Genomic DNA, 18,719 nt, shown 5'->3' on the forward strand with positions numbered 1-18,719 from the left:
GTTTATATTTATTCAAGGTAGCATCTGTAACTTCTTGAGCACATACAGCTAGAAAGTTGTTGAGCCAGGATCCAACTTATGAAAGTTTGACTTCAGACTTTTGACCCACCCACAACACAGAACAGCCTTAAAAGTGGACAGCTCTCTGACAGGAGACCTGTTCCAGAATATATAAAGAACTAAAAAAAATTAGTGACAGAAGACAGTGTAATAAAAACATGATCAAAAGACTTTAAAAAAGCCATATAAATGGCCAGTAAGCATATAAAAAGATGTTCAATATCATGAGTCATCAGGAAAATGAATATTAAAACAATAGGTTACTACTGTATATTCACTACAGTGAATAAAATTTAAAAATCAGAAAACATCCAATGTTGGTGAAAATGTGGAGCACTGAAGTTACCACACATTACTGATGGGAATGTATGGGGGATAACCACTTTGGAAAACAGTTGAACTAGTTTATAGTTAAACATACTACCCTATATGACCCACCAGTCCCATTCCTAGGTAAGGGAGATGAAAGCATATGTCTCTAAAACAAGACTTGTACTAGAATGGTTTTTAATAGCTTTATTCATAATAGTTAATAACTAGGATCAATCCAAGTGCTCATCAGTATAAGAACTAATAAATAAAATATGATGTATTTATTCTGTTGGAGGACTACCTAGCAGTAAAAAAGAATGAACTACTAATACAACAATGTAATCAGTGAAAAAATCAGACATAAAGGGTGCACGTGGTGATTTCATTTGATTACATTTATGCGATATCCCATAATAGAAAAAAAACTAATGTGTACAAGAACTGTTTGCCTGACATCAGTGTAACCTGGCGGTCAAGGAGAGTGGACTGGAATGTGTGTGCATGAACATGACTGACTTCACTGTATTAGTCAGTGGAGGAGATAGATGCTAGTGAGTGAGCATGTGTGCTTTGTGGCCATCCCATTCAAAATGACTGAGCAAGTAGAGCAACAAATCTGCATTAAATTTTGCCTTAAGCTTGAACATTCCTTCGTGGAAACCGTTGGGATGATTTAGAAGGCTGCAGCTATTAGCAGCTGATGATTGGCAGCGTCATCACAACAGTGCTCCTGCTCATGTCACATTTCATGCAGAGTTTTTTGCCAAGACATCAAATCATGCTGGTGATTTAGCTTCCCTAAACCCCACATTTGGTGCCCTGTGACTTCTGCCTTTTTCCAAAACTAAAATCACCTTTGAAGGGGAAGAGATATTGGACCATTGATAAAATTCAGGACAATAAAACAGGGCAGCTGATGGTGATTGGGAGAACTGTGTGAGGTCCCAAGGTGCCTATTTTGAAGGGGATGGAGGCGTCATTGTCCTATGTACAATGTTTCTTCTATCTTGTATATTCTTCAGTAAGTGTCTCCATTTTTCATATTACATGGCTGGATAACTTCTGGACAGATCTCGTATTTTAGAATTCAGAATGATGGTTATGTGATGGGAAGGAGGTTTAAAGGATGTTTCTGGAGTCATGAAAATCTTTTATATCATGATTATCATGTTGGTTTTGCAGACATGTACATTTATCAGAACTTGTTGAATTACATATTTAAGATTGCTATGTTATTGTGTATATTGTGTAAAGTATATTTCAGTAATATACATAAAGTAAAAAAAAGGAAAGGGGGAGATTTCAGACAAGGACTGACAAGAGAAATAACAACTGGCAACCTAAGAATTAGAACATACAGAGACACTAAGTAGCATAGAACTGTTATGATACATAGAATCTTTTTTAATATATTTATTGATTATGCTATTACAGTTGTCCCATTTCCCCCCTCTCACTCCACTCCATCCTGTCCACCCCCTCCCTCCCACATTCCCCCCCTATAGTTCATGTCCATGGGTCATACTTATAAGTTCTTTGGCTTCTACCTTTCCTACACTATTCTTACCCTCCCCCTGTCTATTTTCTACCTACAATTTATGCCACTTATTCTATGTACCTTTCCCCCCACCCCCCGCTCCCACTCCCCTGTTGATAACCCTCCATGTGAGAACCATTTCTGTGGTTCTGTTCCTGTTCTAGTTGTTTGCTTAGTTTGCTTTTGTTTTTGTTTTAGGTGTGGTTGTTAATAGCTGTGAGTTTGCTGTCATTCTTACTGTTCCTATTTTTTATCTTCTTTTTCTTAGATAAATCCCTTTAACATTTCATATAATAAGGGCTTGGTGATGATGAACTCCTTTAACTTGACCTTATCTGAGAAGTACTTTATGTGCCCTTCCATTCTAAATGAAAGCTTTGCTGGATAGAGCAATCTTGGATGTAGGTCCTTGCCTTTCATGACTTGGAATACTTCTTGCCAGCCCCTTCTTCCCTGTAAGGTCTCTTTTGAGAAATCAGCTGACAGTCTTATGGGAACTCCTTTGTAGCTAACTGTGTTCTTTTATCTTGCTGCTTCTAAGATTCTCTCCCTTTGTTTAATCTCAGGTAATGTAATTATGATGTGCCTTGGTGTGTTCCTCCTTGGGTCCAGCTTCTTTGGGACCCTCTGAGCTTCCTGGACTTCCTGGAAGTCTATTTCCTTTGCCAGATTAGGGAAGTTCTCCTTCGTTATTTGTTCAAATAAGTTTTCAATTGTTTGTTCTTCCTCTTCTCCTTCTGGCACCCCTATAATTCAGATGTTGGAACGTTTCAAGATGTCCTAGAGGTTCCTAAGCCTCTCCTCATTTTTCCAAATTCTGGTTTCTTCATTCTTTTCTGGTTGGATGTTTCTTTCTTCCTTCTTGTCCACACCGTTGATTTGAGTCCCAGTTTCCTTCGCTTCACTATTGGTTCCCTGTAGGTTTTCTTTTGTCTCTCTTAGCATAGCCTTCATTTTTTCATCTAGTTTTCAACCAAATTCAAGCAATTCTGTGAGCTTCTTAATTACCAGTGTTTTGAACTGTGCATCTGATAGGTTGGCTATCTGTTCGCTGCTTAGTTGAATTATTTCTGGAGCTTTGAAGTGTTCCATCATTTGGGCCATTTTTTTTTGGTCTTGGTGCTTTTGTTACTTAAAGGGGAGGAGCTTTGGGTGTTCCCCGGGGCGGGGTAACACTGCTCTCTGGGCTGTGATGCTGTATGTGGGGGAGGGGCCAAGAGGGAGCAATGGCACCCACTCCACTCTCTGCTGGATTTCAGTCATTCCCTCTGCTACCCACAATCAAACTGGGCCCCTCTGGTGCTGGTTCCCAAGTGGGTGGGCTTTTGCACACCCTAGATCCCTGTGGGTCTCTCCAAGGACCTCTCCCGTGAGGCTGGGAGTTTCTCCTGCTGCTGCTGCTCCCACGGGTGTTTTCACCCAGAGGTTTGGGCCTTTATTTCCCCCGCACTGGAGCCCTGGGTTGCGCAGTTTGCTTCACTCCCCACTGTATGTCCCAGTTTATCTATGTGTGAGTGTGGCCAAGGGGTGCTACCTGCCACTCTGCCTGCCCTGTTCTCCGCCACTCTGAGTCCGGCCCTCTGGGTTTATCTGTGGGGGAATGTGGGGCTGCAGGGTCTGCTAGTGCTCGGACTGCCTGCCCCTTTCCTCCCACACTCCGCCAGTCTCGGTTCCGCCACAGCAACTCAAGTCCTCTCCGCCCCTCCTACCGGTCTGGATGAATGTTTATTTTGTATTTCCTTGGTGTCGGACTTCCTTGCCCTTCGATTTTCTGTCAGTTCTGGTTGTGCAAGGAGGCGCAGTGTGTCTACCCAAGCCGCCATCTTGGTTCTCCCTCTGATACATAGAGTCTTAATTGATATTCATAATAACCAAGACAAGTTTAAGTTATATTCGGTATGTTTTTTGAAGAAGTCAACAAGGTATACTACTTCTAGAAAGGATTTCATCAATAATTATTATATAAAAGTTTTAGAACTAAAATGGTTAAATGTCAGTTATCTAGAACATTAGTAGGTGAAATACTTTTTAGAATTTATGTAAAAAATAGTTGTGGTTAATATTGACAAATAATTCTGAATGGAACTAGCATGTAGTCTGTTAAGAAGAGAGTCTGCCAAAAAGAAGGCAAGAACGGTTTCTATAGAACAATTTGCTTGCTAAGTTACTGAAACAGAACATTTGTCTTCATATGATTTGTGTGATTTATATTCGTAGTTGTTAGAAGAAATAAAAAATGTGGTGTCTGAGTTCAGCATTTTATTTCTAATATATTCCAGAAATGTTAGAAACTTAGAGGTGCCACTATGAAATGTACCAAAATGCAACAGTAATTTGTCCTGGTTATATTGCAGCAGGTGAATATGTATATAGACAAGTTTGATGATGGCCTGTGTAATCTGACAGTTTGTCCCTTAGGTTTTTCTTAGGTTCTTCCAGAGCAGCCAAATGTGCTTGAACTATTCAAATAATGAATTGAAATAAGAGTTCTGTAGCCTTTTACTATAAGGTTAGTCTTCAAAATAAAGGTTATCTTTTTAAGTTAGTTTGTGGTTTTTGACCTCTTTCAAGTAGGTTACGTTCTCTGGACTATCCTGAAAGTAGTGAATATTTTAGTTGCTACATTTTAACTAATGTGGTCTTTGGTTTCTCAAATAAGACTGACAGCTTGGCTGTGTGTTTTTTTTTTTTTAATGGAAAAGCTAATTTGTAATCTTTGCATCTATTTTAGTAATAGTTATGCACGAGTGCGAGCTGTGGTGATGACCCGAGATGACTCAAGTGGTGGATGGTTACCACTTGGAGGGAGTGGACTGAGCTGCGTCACTGTCTTCAAAGTCCCTCACCAGGAAGAGAATGGCTGTGCTGACTTTTTTATCCGTGGAGAGCGACTCAGGGACAAAATGGTAATTAATAATGCATTTATTGCTATAATTTTAAGATTCTGTAGAATGAATTATCTACTTAAAATTCTGACTAGTATACCACAATTTATGAGAATTATTTTTGCCCAGGATCAATGATTATGTTTCTGGAGCTCTTTTAATATTAAGCACAGTGAATTATGCCTGAGTTTTGTTGTTGTTGTTGTTGTTGTTGTTGTTGTTGTTTTGTTTGGGTTTGGGTTTGGGGTTTTTTGGTTTTTGCAATTGGAAGTACCATTAATATAAACATGTTAGGAAGGAGCTGCTTTTCTGGGTCGGTTTGATGGAAGAACATTCTTGGATAGTCCCCCCAGTTACTAAACCAGCTACATACACCCTGCCTCCCTTTCTCTCTACTATCTCCTAGATTGGAAGCTGGCAAGCCATAGTTCATAGGCCAAATCCAGGCCTGCCCCCCATTTTCATATTGTCTGTGAGTTAAGAATGGTTTTAGCATTTTTAGATAATTGAAAGTAATCAAAAAAGAGTAATAATTGTGTGACACATGAAAATTATAATATGAAATCCAAATTTCAGTGTTTATACATAAAGTTCCATTAAGAGACCATAAATATCTGGTCCCTTAAACAGAAATATTTTGCTGACCCCCACCCTAGACTTTTGTATTCTCAGGTACTTTCTCTTCACTTCCTATTAATTTAATAAGTCTAGCCTCATAAGACTACCAGGTGGCCGTCCTAGTTTTTTAACACTGTTATCCCACCCAGATGAGTGTTTTTTTCATGTATGTGTTTTAAAATATGAATCTTAACTTTTGATAATATTATATACTTACTTTTTAATTCGTATAGAAAGTTCTTTCTCCTTTATTTCATTTGTAAGCCACAACTCTAATCATGTCTGAAAAGCTGAGTAATGTTAGTGTCATTCCTGCATCAAGCAAAAGGAAAACATACTTAGAAGCATAATGAGAATAAAGTGCCAAAAATTTCTAAGACCCTTGAAGATAATTATAATTCCTTTAAATATGTACTTGTGGATTGGTTTGTGAGCTCATTTAGTATCTATGATGTTATTTCTATTGAAAATGTATTTTAAATTCCAAATAACTCTTTCATATATGAACTTTTTAAAAAGATTTTATTTATTTATTTTTAGACATAGGGGAAGGGTGGGAGAAAGAGAGGGAGAGAAACATCAATGTGTGACTGCCTCTTGAATGTCCCCCACTGGGGACCTGTCCCACAACCCAGATATGTGCCCTGACTGGGAATTGAACCAGCAACCCTTTGGTTCACAGGCTGGCACTCAATCCACTGAATCACATCAGCCAGGGCTCATATATGAACATTTAAAATAAATTTACTTTTAATTTTGGTTCTTGATTTCTGGATAATTTTCACTAATGAATTATTTCAGTAATTTAACTTGCCTTGTTAAACTAACTTTTCCTGTGCCCCAATTTCTGCCTCAGTGAAAGGGAGAGTTATCCTAAATCATCTTGAAAGCCTTCTAACTCCAGTTTTTTGTGAGTTTATAATTAACTCCTGACAGTGTATCTTAATGAACCAGAATGTAGTTTTAGGATTGTAGGAAACCCCATTCAAATTTAGGAGTATACCTAATCTAACATGTCTCTAAAACTTTAAATATTTAAAGGTGATTCTGGTTTGCAATAAGATGGTGGCTGGCATATGCTAATGCTAATTTAAAATAAGCCTTTGTAGACTTCTAAGAAAGTTTCTGGTGACTTGTTCTGTAGTATCATGCTTCTCGTCTGAGCTAATGGCAATTGGGAAATGTTTTTGGAGGAAAAGTTGTAGATTTTAGAAACAGTAAAATAGTAAAGATCTAAACATATTGGCTATATTAATGGACAGTTTACTTTAGTGTACTTTAATAAGGGACATAATCTGCATAACTAGGAGTGAGGCTGGTCAAAGACAGCTCAGACTGATGGATTAGGTGCTCGCTCATTGTGGCTTTGACATAAAGCTAAAATAATAAACTTGGGATTCAGAAAGGAAACAAATGTGTTCCCTATGACAGAAGTTAAAAAGAGCCCTTAGGTACAGAATCGTAACAGACATAACAAAAAAAGTACAATTTTCTGGTAGAAGCACTGACCTAGGAATCAGAACACCTGTTGTTTTACCTAACCATTTCTCCTTGAGGATGCTTGTTATTTGTATAACAGGAATAATAAATATATCTCAGTGTAGACATAGAAGAAAAATTATTCAGTTGGATGGTTGCCATATTTCGTGTAGAGATTAGCTATATAATAAAGCATTTTAGGTTATGGGAACTTGTGTGATCAAAGAGTCGATAATGCATGTTTTTAAATTGAAAACACCGGTCTTGTGGAGTGTCAGGACAAATGGGACAGTGACACAGTGACATTGAAATAAGCAGATAAATTGCCCCCCTCTTATGACCAAAATACTTCTGTGACGCAGATCCTGGCCGGCAGGATCTGGCGTTGTGATGGCAATAGACAAATACACACGGTCTACCAAGTCCTGTGGAGGAAAAGGGACGGCGCCGCCACTCTCTCAAGAGGAGAGCGCCCCTACCCTTGCCTTGACAGGCTTTTATTGCTTTTCTGAGCACATTACATTGAGGATGGTCCTCATTTACTATGCACAGGTTCACTGTAGGTGATTACCTTTTACAGACAACAAAGGACAGAATACTGCTAATTACTTCAAAAAGGAGGATGTTACAGCTCAAGGGGGAAAGTGGTTGAACTGGTTACACTCCATATTTGGGAGGTTGAGCACAGACTTTAGGAAGTCAAAGATACTCAGTAAACATTTGCTGCCTCAATTCAGGGTGAGGGAGTTTTAGCAAGAGCAAGTCTCATAGCAGCCTATGTACAATGCAGGCCTGATTCCCCACGGGAGAACCTATCCATGGACGTGGGTCCTGCCCACCAACCTCGCTCCCCACTGGCTTTTCCGAATGGGGGCTGGGCCACATTGCCCACGCTTGGAACAGTTTCCCATACTTCTGAAGTAATACAGAATTAAGTGTATATTCTTTTTCATTATCACTGCATTTTGGTATTATTAATGTCCATTTCTATAGATATTTTTACTGATTGGTTTTAATGCAGTTTTCTAAGTTCTAGGTTTCTTAATTTATCTAAGAAAGAAATACTCTGTGACTGTTGAGTCTATAAATTTATAAAGTTCTTCCCAAGTTGGTAGTTTCCCTTAAAATTCTTCTTGGTGAGCCCTGGCTGGTGTGGCTGAGTGGATTGAGCACCAGCCTGTGAACCAAAGGGTCGCTGGTTTGATTCCCAGTCGGGGCACATGCCTGGGTTGTAGGCTAGGTCCCCAGTTGGGGGCATGTGAGAGGCAACCACACATTGATGTTTCTATCCCTTCATTTCTCTGTCCCTTTCTATAAAAAGAAATTAGTTAATTTTAAAAAAATAAAATTCTTCTTGGTGAGTAAACTGCATTTTAATAATGTAACAGGTATTTGCTAAAAACTGTTCTTTACCCATTTTGTCTGTCAGTTACATCTTATAATCTTCTACCTTAGATGAATTTTAGAAATGAAGTAGGGTATCTGTCCCTCAAACCCCAAGAAAAACTTGCGTTCTTTAAGAAAGAATTGATATTAGCACTTGTGTAGCTAATACAAAATATTGATAGTATTTTATTTATTGGTTTGAGAAAGAGAGAGACATCAATTTTGTTACTCTATTTACTTATGCATTCATTGGTTGATTCTTGTATGTGCCCTGACTAGGGATCAAACCCACAATCTTGGCCTATGGGGACAGTGCTCCGACCAACTCAGCTACCTGGCCAGGGCTTAAAGAGTGTTTATAAGTTAAAATATCGGTAACAATAGTGAAGAAGAAAGTTGGCTTTTCTCAAGGGTGGGAAAGAAAGCCCTTTGGTAGAAGAGTTTTCCAGACTTTGATTTACAATTACTTGTACTAAAAATAAGTCTTTTACACATTCCAAAGGGTTAAATTTACTTTTTTTTTTTTTAATAAGAAAAGCAGCACAAATAAAGAGCAGCAGGCAGAATGGAGATTTCCCCCCCCCCAACCCCCCCCAGGAAGGCAGCAGCATTGTGTGTACCTGAAGCAGTACTCATTCACTTAGTGATTTGTTCATTCAGAGTAATTAGAAAGTATTTCCTATGATGTTTACCTATAATTTCCTTGTTTTTATGATGCTTACAAAGGTAGAGTTTATTTTATAGGTTACCCTTTTGATACTCTAAATTAGAGCCTCCCCAAGCTGTGTGCCATGAAACATGGTGGCCGGAGTCCCCGGGCTTGTTGCCTCTTAACCAGTAGCAGCTCCTCCTTCCTGGTTGCCTTCTAATATTATTTTTTTTTAAGTGTGTCTAAGGAAAATGTTGGAAAGCACTGCTGTACATAGTTAGCTTTCCATACTTTATTGATGACTGAGAAGGAATTCGAAGGGAACACCAGGCTTTGGTGTTGTATTCTAAGGTAATCAAAGTACTGCCTTTCTCGCAGGCACTTGGGGATGGAATGAATGGTCTTTAACAAGAATAGAGTCTCAGAACTGCTTTTCTTGATCTGTATGAGTTGTATCCTCCACTTCCTTCTAAATCTTTATAGCCTTGATTTCTTCATTTAATTCTTTAGTATGTTAATGTTATCCTGGATCACATATTTCTTAAATGCTAGTTAAAATTTAACTGTCATATGTATAGGTTATATTTTTTTACCTTTATAGCTGAATTGTATGTGATATGTAAATTTAAAACATTCTTCCTTAGAATCTTTAGAAGTAGCTGAATAAACTGTCCATAACAACATTAAAATTTTGCTAAAACATTTAGTACTAAATAGTTTAAAATTACCATGGGGCTCTAAATTTAGGTATTCCTATGTTTATATAGTAGGCAATAAAATACTGTAAATTTACAAATTTAAATTATGCTGTTAAAAGCATGTTATGTGCTAAGAGATGACAAAAAATGGAGTAGGCTACATAGAAAGATATGGTAGGACTCAGAACATTTGGATTACTTAAGATCCAAATGTTACTTATTAAGATCCAAATTACTTATGGAAACAAGAAAAAAGCACAATGCTATGTCAGCAAAGTTATGAGATAGCTGTCATTATAAACTTATAGTGACAAAGATAATAATGGGTAAAGATAATAAAGGTAAAAAATGAAGAAAGGGAAAACAAGAAAAGATTTCAAGTTTAGGAGGTAGCCAAAGAGATTAAGATAATGTTTTTTAGATTAATAAGTATAATTAGGTTGTAGATAAAAAGTGGCTTATAAAAATAAAAAGTGCCTGTAAAATAATAGCTTTACTGTTTAAATTGACACATTTTAAAAAGAGAGTTTCTTTCCAGTTATTAGAGCTTGGAACAAAATTAGACTAATTGTTTTCTAGGAAGAAAATAATTATAATATAAGAGTAGTTTTATTAACAATGAGACTCACCCCCTTTCCACCATGGAAAACTTTAAAAGACCAGAGAAACATCTTTCTGCCTTAGATTAGATTTTATAAAAGTACAGAACAACAGTTTCCTGCTTAGCTTTTCCCACGATGCCTCTGTGAATTATTGCATTGTGAAACCTCAGTCTTCCACTAAAAACCAACTGCATTAACCAGTTTTTCCTTTAAGATTTAGCAGCTCTGTCTCTTGAAAGATACTGGTTCTCCTATTTACCGTAATATCACAGGAGTGGGAGTAGAGATGGTATCAGTATTTTAAATGTGCTTTATTTATTTGACAGTGTTACCCTATCAACCATATATACAAATTCTTTTTTTGACACTGTCCCATTCAGATCGCCATTCTCTAACTTTCATTTTCGTCGACTGACCTTAGCTATTCCTTTCCATAGCCAACTTCTCCACATCTGAACCTCATCATTATTCTTGGCTAGTTTGCTTTGCACAGTCTTGACCTTTTGGTCTTCATTTCAGCAGGCTGCTTTCCTGGATCTGGTTGTTTTCCAGAACTGTTTTATTTGAGAAATTTTATAATTTCCTGTCATTTCTTTTTTATTCCCCTTCTCTTACTCTACAGTTTCATGCTTACTCGATTACTTTGTGCCTCTGATTTTATCCCAATTTCAGTAGATTCCTCTGGCTTGAGTATTTTTTTTTTCTTTCTAAATCCATTGTAACTTTTTTGGTCACGGTCATTTAAACTATTTCTTCATGTTTCAGTAGACAATATGTTGCTGAGTTTTTACATGGCTTTACCCTAAAATTTCATTGAATTCTATATTATTAAAAGAGAATATTCCCTTTTTATTTATTATTAGTATTTTTAATCCTCACCCATGGACATGCTTATTGATTTCAGAGATAGGGCAAAGGAGGAAGAGGGAGAAGGGGAGAAAAACATTAATCAGTTGCCTCTCATATGCGCCTGACAGGGGACTGCACCTGCAACCTAGGTATCTGCCCTGACTGGAAATGTAAGCCTTTTTTGGTTTACAGGATGACACTCCAACCAACTGAGCCACACTGGCCTGGGCAAGAGTGCTCCCTTTTTAAAGGCAAGTCTTTCCTGCAACAAATATGCATTGAGAAGCTACTGTGTGTTCACATTGTTCTAAGGACTGGGAATAACTAGATGAACAATGACGGAAATTCTAGTTTTTAAGATAATATACATTCTGGTGAGGGGCAAAGAAATATTATAATAAATAAGGGTAATAACATTCTAGTCAATTATAAGTGTAAGAGGAAAAACAAGTCAGGGGAAAGAAGTATAGGAAGCTTTTGGCGGGGAGGAACTTTAATAATCAGGCCTTTTCTTCCTTTGTCTTAAATCTGTCTGCCTATTCCCAAAGGCAGTCACTTCCATGATGTTGCCCATTTACCAGAAGAAAGCACTGAACTTAAAGAAATGCCTTCCTGTCTTTTACATTAGCTAAATAACTATAGACAGTATATTAAAAGTTTATGTATAGTGGCGAATGCAGACAGACAGATTGCTAGTCCTGAGGAAACAACAATGGCAGGAACAGTTTCCTTTTTGTTGTCACAGGTAAGTCATAGATGGAAAACTAGGAAAATTGAGTTAGAGAAAGCACTTGGGGCAAATCAGTTTTGCTATGAAGGATTGGAACTGGAAGGAATGCTGATAATAACAACAACATTCATCTAGTCCAAAATTACCTACTCATTTTAGGGTCAGTCCATTGAAAAGATAATAGATAAATTGTACTATTGATGACTTTTTTATATAACCATAAATTTTGTGACTTTCTTTTGGCAATTGTTTTTCAACAGTTAACTCTTTAATATTTCCAGTATTCCTGGAAGAAGGGGGGAAAAAAACCCACCTGTTAGCATATCCATTATCTTTCTTTGGAGTCATGTGATAGGTGTTTCCTTGAAAATTAAGATTTGTCATATTCCCGTATTACCTTCCTACTTGCTTTTATTTCTTTTTTTTTCCAGAAAACTTCAGCTTAACACTTAATTTCCTTTAGCACTCTACAGAATATACTAGACTTTCTCTTTATTACTCGATTGGCTTGGTTTAAATTAATGTCATTCCAGTTTTTAGTTACTGATTTATACTGGTTGCTCTGGTCTATCAGGCTCATCAGGATTATTTTGGCTTCATCTTTCTCCTTTGTACTTGATTGTGATATATTTCACATTTCTTCCATTACATTTCAACTGTCATTAAGTTGTTATAATAGTTATAGCTTCACTAATAGCTAAATTGAAACTCAAACTTTTTAATCTCTTTTTAGCTCTCTAAATATTCCATCACTACTTTTGCTCTATTAGGATCTAAATTATCATATGACTGTACCATGATTTTAATTGATTGGTTGATTGCCATTATTCTTTTAATTAATCAACAGCTGTTTGAATACCTTAACTTATTATATTAGTTTGCTTGTGCTGCCATAAAAAATACCATAGAGTGGCTGGCTAAAACAGCAGAAATTTATTTTCTCACAGTTCTGGAACTTGGGAAGTCCAAGATCTGGATGCTGATTGATTTATTTGATTTCTGGTGAGAGCTCTCTTTCTAAATTTCAGAAGGATGTAGATCAATCCATACCACTTCCTATTTAATTCTACTTTTTTGTCTGTTGATTCTTATGTGAATGTTATACTCTTAAGATTAGTTTTATGTAGAGTTTAATATCTGCTAATACTAATTTCCCCTCATTAGTCTTTACCTTCTTTTTTGGATATATTTTTGCTCATTTTTTTTCAGAACTCTATAAACATAGATAAAAATTTTTGTGCCTGTAGTGTATGGTTTGGGGGCCATTTCTGGCATCTTTTAAAGCTTATTCATGCAACTCGTCTACTTTATATGTAGTAGCTAGCCAGTGATAGTGTTGGCTTTTTTGTGTATATGTGAATTTAATGGGGTTTCTGTTGTTGCAAAGAAGTATGATGTTAGCTGTTGTTTCGAGACATCATTTATCACAATAAGGAAGTGTCCTGGTATCGCTTATGTTTCCCCTAACAGAATTTGATACTAATTTTTCTGAAATTTGGTTTTTCAAATATTCCACAAACTTTTTAAATTTATCTTTTTATAGAGATAATTATAGATTATTAATTGTTCTTGTATGGAATAATGTTTAAAAGATCCTGTTTTCCTTTTACCCAGTTTTCCCAATGGTAACGTTTTGCAAACTAGTATATCACAACCAGAATGAATAATCATATCTACACAATGCACTATACTCAGATTTTCCCAGTTTTGTGCTCATTTGGGTGCATATATAGGTCTACATAGTTTTATTACATGTATCCACTACCATAGAAAAAATACAGAGTAGTTCAGTAATCATAAGAATCCTTTCCCCTGTTACTTACTCTTTAATAAAGACACCTACCTCCCTCTTGGACTGGAAATCACTCACCTGTTCTCCATTTCTATAATTTTGTCATTTCAAAAAGTATTATATAATTGGAATCAGATATAACTTCAGGATTGGGTTGTTCCCCCCTCCCCCCATTCAGCATAGTTCCCTGAGGGTTTATCCAGGTTGTTGGGCATGTGCTCCTTTTTATTGTTGGCTAGTATCTATGACAACTACATACCAAAGTTTAACCCCATTGATTCGCTGAAGAAAAAGTAGGCTGCTTACAGTTTGGGACTATTGCAGATGTAGCTGCTGTGAACATTCAATACAAATTCTTTTGTAAACGTAAGTTTATTTCTCTGGGATAAATGACCATAATGCAATTGTTGGACTGTTTGGTAGTTGCTGTTTAATTTTGTAAGAAACTGTCAAACTTTTCTCCAGAGTGGCTGTACCATATTACATTTCCACAAGCAGTGTATCAGCAGTCCAGTTTCTAGGCATTCTTGCCAGCGTTTTGTGTAGTCACTATTTTTAATTTTAGTCTTTCTGATAGGTGTGTAATGATAGCTCCTTATGGTTTTAATTTGTATCTCCCTAATGGCTAATCATATGTTTATGTGTACCTTCTTTGGTGAAACGGCTGTTTATGTCCTTTGCCATTTTTCTCACTGGATTGCTTTTTTTTTCCTGTTGAGTTTTGAAAGTTATTTATACATTCTAGATACTAGTTCTTCGTTGGGGTATGTGGTTTACAAGTATTTTCTCCTAATCTCTTTATCTCCTTCACAGGTTTTGCAGAACAAAGTTTTTAATTTTAATGAAGTTCAGTTTATCAGTTTTGCCTTTCATGGTTCATGATTTGGGTGTCAAGTCTAAGAACTCTTTGTCTAGCCCTAGGTCCTGAAGATTTATCCTATGTATTTTTCCTAAAAGTTGTATAGTTGTTAATTTTTATATAAGGCGTGATAGTTATGTCAAAGTTAACTTTTTTTGCCTGTGAATGTCAAGTTTTTCCAGCACCATTTGTTGATAAGGTTGTTCTTCCTCCATTAAGTTACTTTTGTACTCTTGTTAAAAATCAGTTGAGCATTTTTTATATGTTCTCCATTTTGTTTCATTGTTCTGTTTGTTCCTCTGCAAGTATCACACACTATTATCATAGATGTATTATAAGCCCTAGTATTGGGTAGAGTGATGTCTCTTATTCTTATTTCTCAAGAATGTTTTAGCTATTCTGGGGTCTGTGCTCTTCACATAAATTTTAGAATAATCCCACCCATGTCTACAAAAATCCTTACCGGGATTTTGATAGGAACTGTTAAACCTATGGGTCAATTTGAAGAGAATTGACATCTTTACTGTGTTGAATCTTCCAGTCTATGAATGCAATATGTCTGTAGTTAGATCTTCTTTGTATTCTTTTTTTTCCCCCTTTGTGTTCTTTTATCAGCATTTTGTGATTTTCAGCATATAGATCCTATATACATTTAGTTAGGTGTATACCGCAGTGTTTCATTTTTCTTGGAGCACTCGTAATGGTAGTGTGTTTATAATTTTGGTTAGTGCATGCTTGTTGTAAGTGTATGGAAATGCAATTAACTTTTGTTTATCTTGTTTCCTTGCTGAACTATGAGTTTTTTTTTGTTAGAGTCCCTAGGATTGTCTAACATAGATATGTCATTACAAATATGAACAGTTTTGTTTCTTCCTTTTCAATCTGTATGCCTTTTATTTCTTTTTCTTTTTTTATTGCAGTTCTATGTTGAGCAGGAATGGTAGTAGTGGACATCCTTGCCTTGGTCAGATGTTAGTGGAAACACATTCAGTCTTTCACCTTGAAGTATGATTTTGGCCATAGGGTTCTTCAAATGCAACCTTTATAGAATTGAGATAATTCCTCTTTATTCCTAAATTGCTGATAATTTTTCATATGAATGGGTGTGTGAATTTGTCAGATGCCTTTTCAGTGTTAACAGATAGAACATGTTTAGCTTGATGACATGATAGATTACGTTTGTTTGTTTGTTTGTTTAAATATTGACCCAGCTTTGTGTACCTGGTTAAATCCCACTTGGTCATGGTGTATATAATATTTTCATAAGTTATTAGATTTGATTTGGTACTACTTTGTGAAGGAATTTTGTGTAATTTCATGAGGGAGATTGGTTTGTAGTTTGCTGTTTTGGTATCAGGTAAATTAGTTTCATGAAATCAACTGGGAACTGTTCTCTCTTCTGTTTTCTGAAAGAGACTATGTAAAATTGGTATTAGTTCCTCTTTAAATATTTGGTCAGATTCTCCAGTGAAGACCTCTCAATGTAGAGAGTTCTCTTTTTGAGAACTTTTAAACAAAAAATACAATTTCTTTACCAGTTATAGGACTATTCAGGTTAACATTTTTGTTTTTATAATATTTGATTTGCATAGAATTGGTCCGTTTTCTCTAAAAATTGCTAAGTCCTTAGTATCTTAATTATTCTTTTAAAGTCTGCAGGATCTTTAGCAATATCCTGTTTCATTCCTAAAATTGGTGTCTTCAGTTCTAATTGATCAGTCTTGCTAGAGGTTTATCAGTTTTACTGTTTTTTAAACTAGCTTTTTGTTTCATTGATTATTTTTCTTCTTTATTTTCAATTTTATTGATTTCTTTTTTTTGTTCATTTCTGCTTGCTTTGGTTTTTTTTCTTCCTCTTCTTTTTCTAATTTCATAAGGTAGAAACTTCAAGTTACTGATTTGAGACCTTTCTTCATTTCAACATCCACAGACTTTTTAAGCTTCATTAAATTTTTTAAATTTTATGTCTTTTTTGGTCTCCTATTCACAGCTGAAAATCTCCAACCATCATTATGTCTTTGGATATTCTTAAGTTTCTAAATAATTTTTGTGTCATATATTGCTGAATAAACGCATAAATAGAGGTTATGGCTGTTAAATCATTAAATCTTTGAGATCGATTCTATCAGAATTGTGTAGGCCCTTTTCCAAAGTATGCAGACCCAGTTGAGAGAGAAGAGAATTATTTAAGCTTAGGGTTTTGTTTTTTGTTTTTTGGGCTTTTTTCCCCTGGCAATTCAGAGATCTTACAGGTTATGGGTACTTGGGAAAGAGTCAAATAAAAAAGCAAGAAATATTATTGTGCCCAAGAATTTTATATGGTTCTTTAGTGTGGCCACCAAGAGGTAAAACAGTGTCCTAATTATTGTGACAGTTCCCTCCTCTTTTTGCTGTTGGTAATCTCTTCAGTTCTCCACAGGGAGTGGCCTTTTTGCTTAAGGCCCTCAGGGGTTGACCTGTTTCCTAGAGGTGCTGATGGAATCCCATTGTGTCTCACATCTTATTCCCTCCTCCCCTTTCTTTTTTTTAAAATATATTTATTGATTATGCTATTACAGTTGTCCCATTTCCTCCCCCCAACTCCACTCCATCCTTCCCACCCCCTCCCTCCCACATTTCCCCCCTCCTCCTCCCCTTTCATTCTCACTTCCTACTGATGCAGGTTCTTTAATGGTTGCAGGTCTAATGGTTTTCTGTTTTCTTCTCAATCAGTGAGTTACTTTTTTTTTCTAAGGAATTGGTCATTTCACTTAGTTTTTCAAATTTGGGGTCATAAAATCCTTACATTGTATTTATTATTTTCTAAGTGTTTTGCTGTGCCTTCAGTTTGGTCCCCATTTTCATTGCTAATACTGTTTATTTGTACTTTGCGCCATCCTTTGTCCACTTCCCTAGTCTTGGCAGAGCGTCAACTTTCAGCAAGAATAGTACAAGAACTCCTGTACACCCACTACCCAAATTTACCAATTTTTAACATTTTGTCACATTGGTTTTATCATTCTCTCTCCCCCAGTACACATACATTACACACATGTACACACATTTTTGAACTCTTTGAAGTCACATATATCCTGCCTTTTACTCCTTAATACTTCAGTGTATTTTTCCTAAGAACAAAAATATTTTCTTACACAATCACAGTACAAATATTTTATTTAGGAAATTTAACATAAATACAGTACTTTAATGTACATTCCATATTCCAGTCTTGTAACTGTCCTGATAATATTCTTATAACATTTTTGTTCCTTCAGTACAAAATCATGTGACATTTAGCTGTTGTGTGTCTTTATTCTCCTTTAATCTGGGGCAGTTTCTGTCTTTCCTTTATGAGTTGGACATATTTAAAGTCTTTTTTTAATAATATAGACATATTTAAAGAATACTGGCCTCCTTTCTTCCCTATTATGTGAGAACCATGCCATTGTTTCTTTTTTAAAAAGGTCTAAAATTCCACTCAACTCAAAACAGTATTAAATATAAAATTTTAATAATAATTAGTAAAATATATATTTAATAACAATATAATTTCATATATCATAGGATGCATTGGTGTCCTTCATAAAGGATACCATTTTTATATCATCTAGAAGACTGAAGTTCATGCGGCAGCTATTTGAGATACCAATTTTTGATTTTGGTTATCACATAATTTGAATTTGAAATTTTTATTTCAAAAATGAAATTTTCCTGGGATTCAGAATTATTTCAGAAAGTCACTGCTAAAATTGTTTAGGTTTGGTTACAGACTATATTACATTTTAGATAATACTATTTGTAAACATGTAATTACATACTCGTAAAGTAGCAACTATAATAAACTACATAGTACTTTGGAAGTACATATTTAATTTTACTCTGTTCTCCCAAATTACTAGTTGTTGTTAGTGAAACAAAAACATATTTATTGACATATTGGCTTGGTTTATTTTATTTTATTTTATTTTATTTTATTTTATTTTAATTTTTGGCTTGGACTATTTTAAATGCTTGTGGAAAACAAGTATAGTAATTTTATGATAGGAGTTTTGCTATATATTTCCCAAAATAATGTATTTTCAGAAGTTTTAGTTATTCAGTGGCCTTGGTGTTTCCTCCCCTGCCCCCCCCCCAAAAAAAAATATCCTAGAATTTCTTTTAGAAGAAGGAAAAATATTGGGAGATTGAAATATTCTCACTGTTTTTAGAATCTATTCACAAGCTCTTTGGGATCCTAAGTACCTTTATCATTTAAACTCTTTCCACTCCCATTCTGTGAAAAGT

The 18,719-nt window shown here is 35.7% G+C and overlaps 1 protein-coding gene across 3 annotated transcripts in view; it reads left to right on the forward strand.

The window, feature by feature from the left end:
- The window catches only part of SPRED1 (sprouty related EVH1 domain containing 1), a 134,661-nt gene that overhangs the window by 48,778 nt on the left and 67,164 nt on the right, over window positions 1-18,719 (forward strand). For all 3 annotated transcript variants that reach the window (XM_024568384.4, XM_024568386.4, XM_024568385.4), the window contains exon 2: window positions 4,641-4,815. In XM_024568384.4, coding sequence (XP_024424152.1) covers window positions 4,641-4,815 — 175 coding nt within the window. The remainder of the gene's footprint in view (window positions 1-4,640; window positions 4,816-18,719) is intronic.

Source organism: Desmodus rotundus, chromosome 7 (genome assembly GCF_022682495.2).
Source record: "Desmodus rotundus isolate HL8 chromosome 7, HLdesRot8A.1, whole genome shotgun sequence".
In the NCBI taxonomy this organism is placed as follows: Eukaryota; Metazoa; Chordata; class Mammalia; order Chiroptera; family Phyllostomidae; genus Desmodus; species Desmodus rotundus.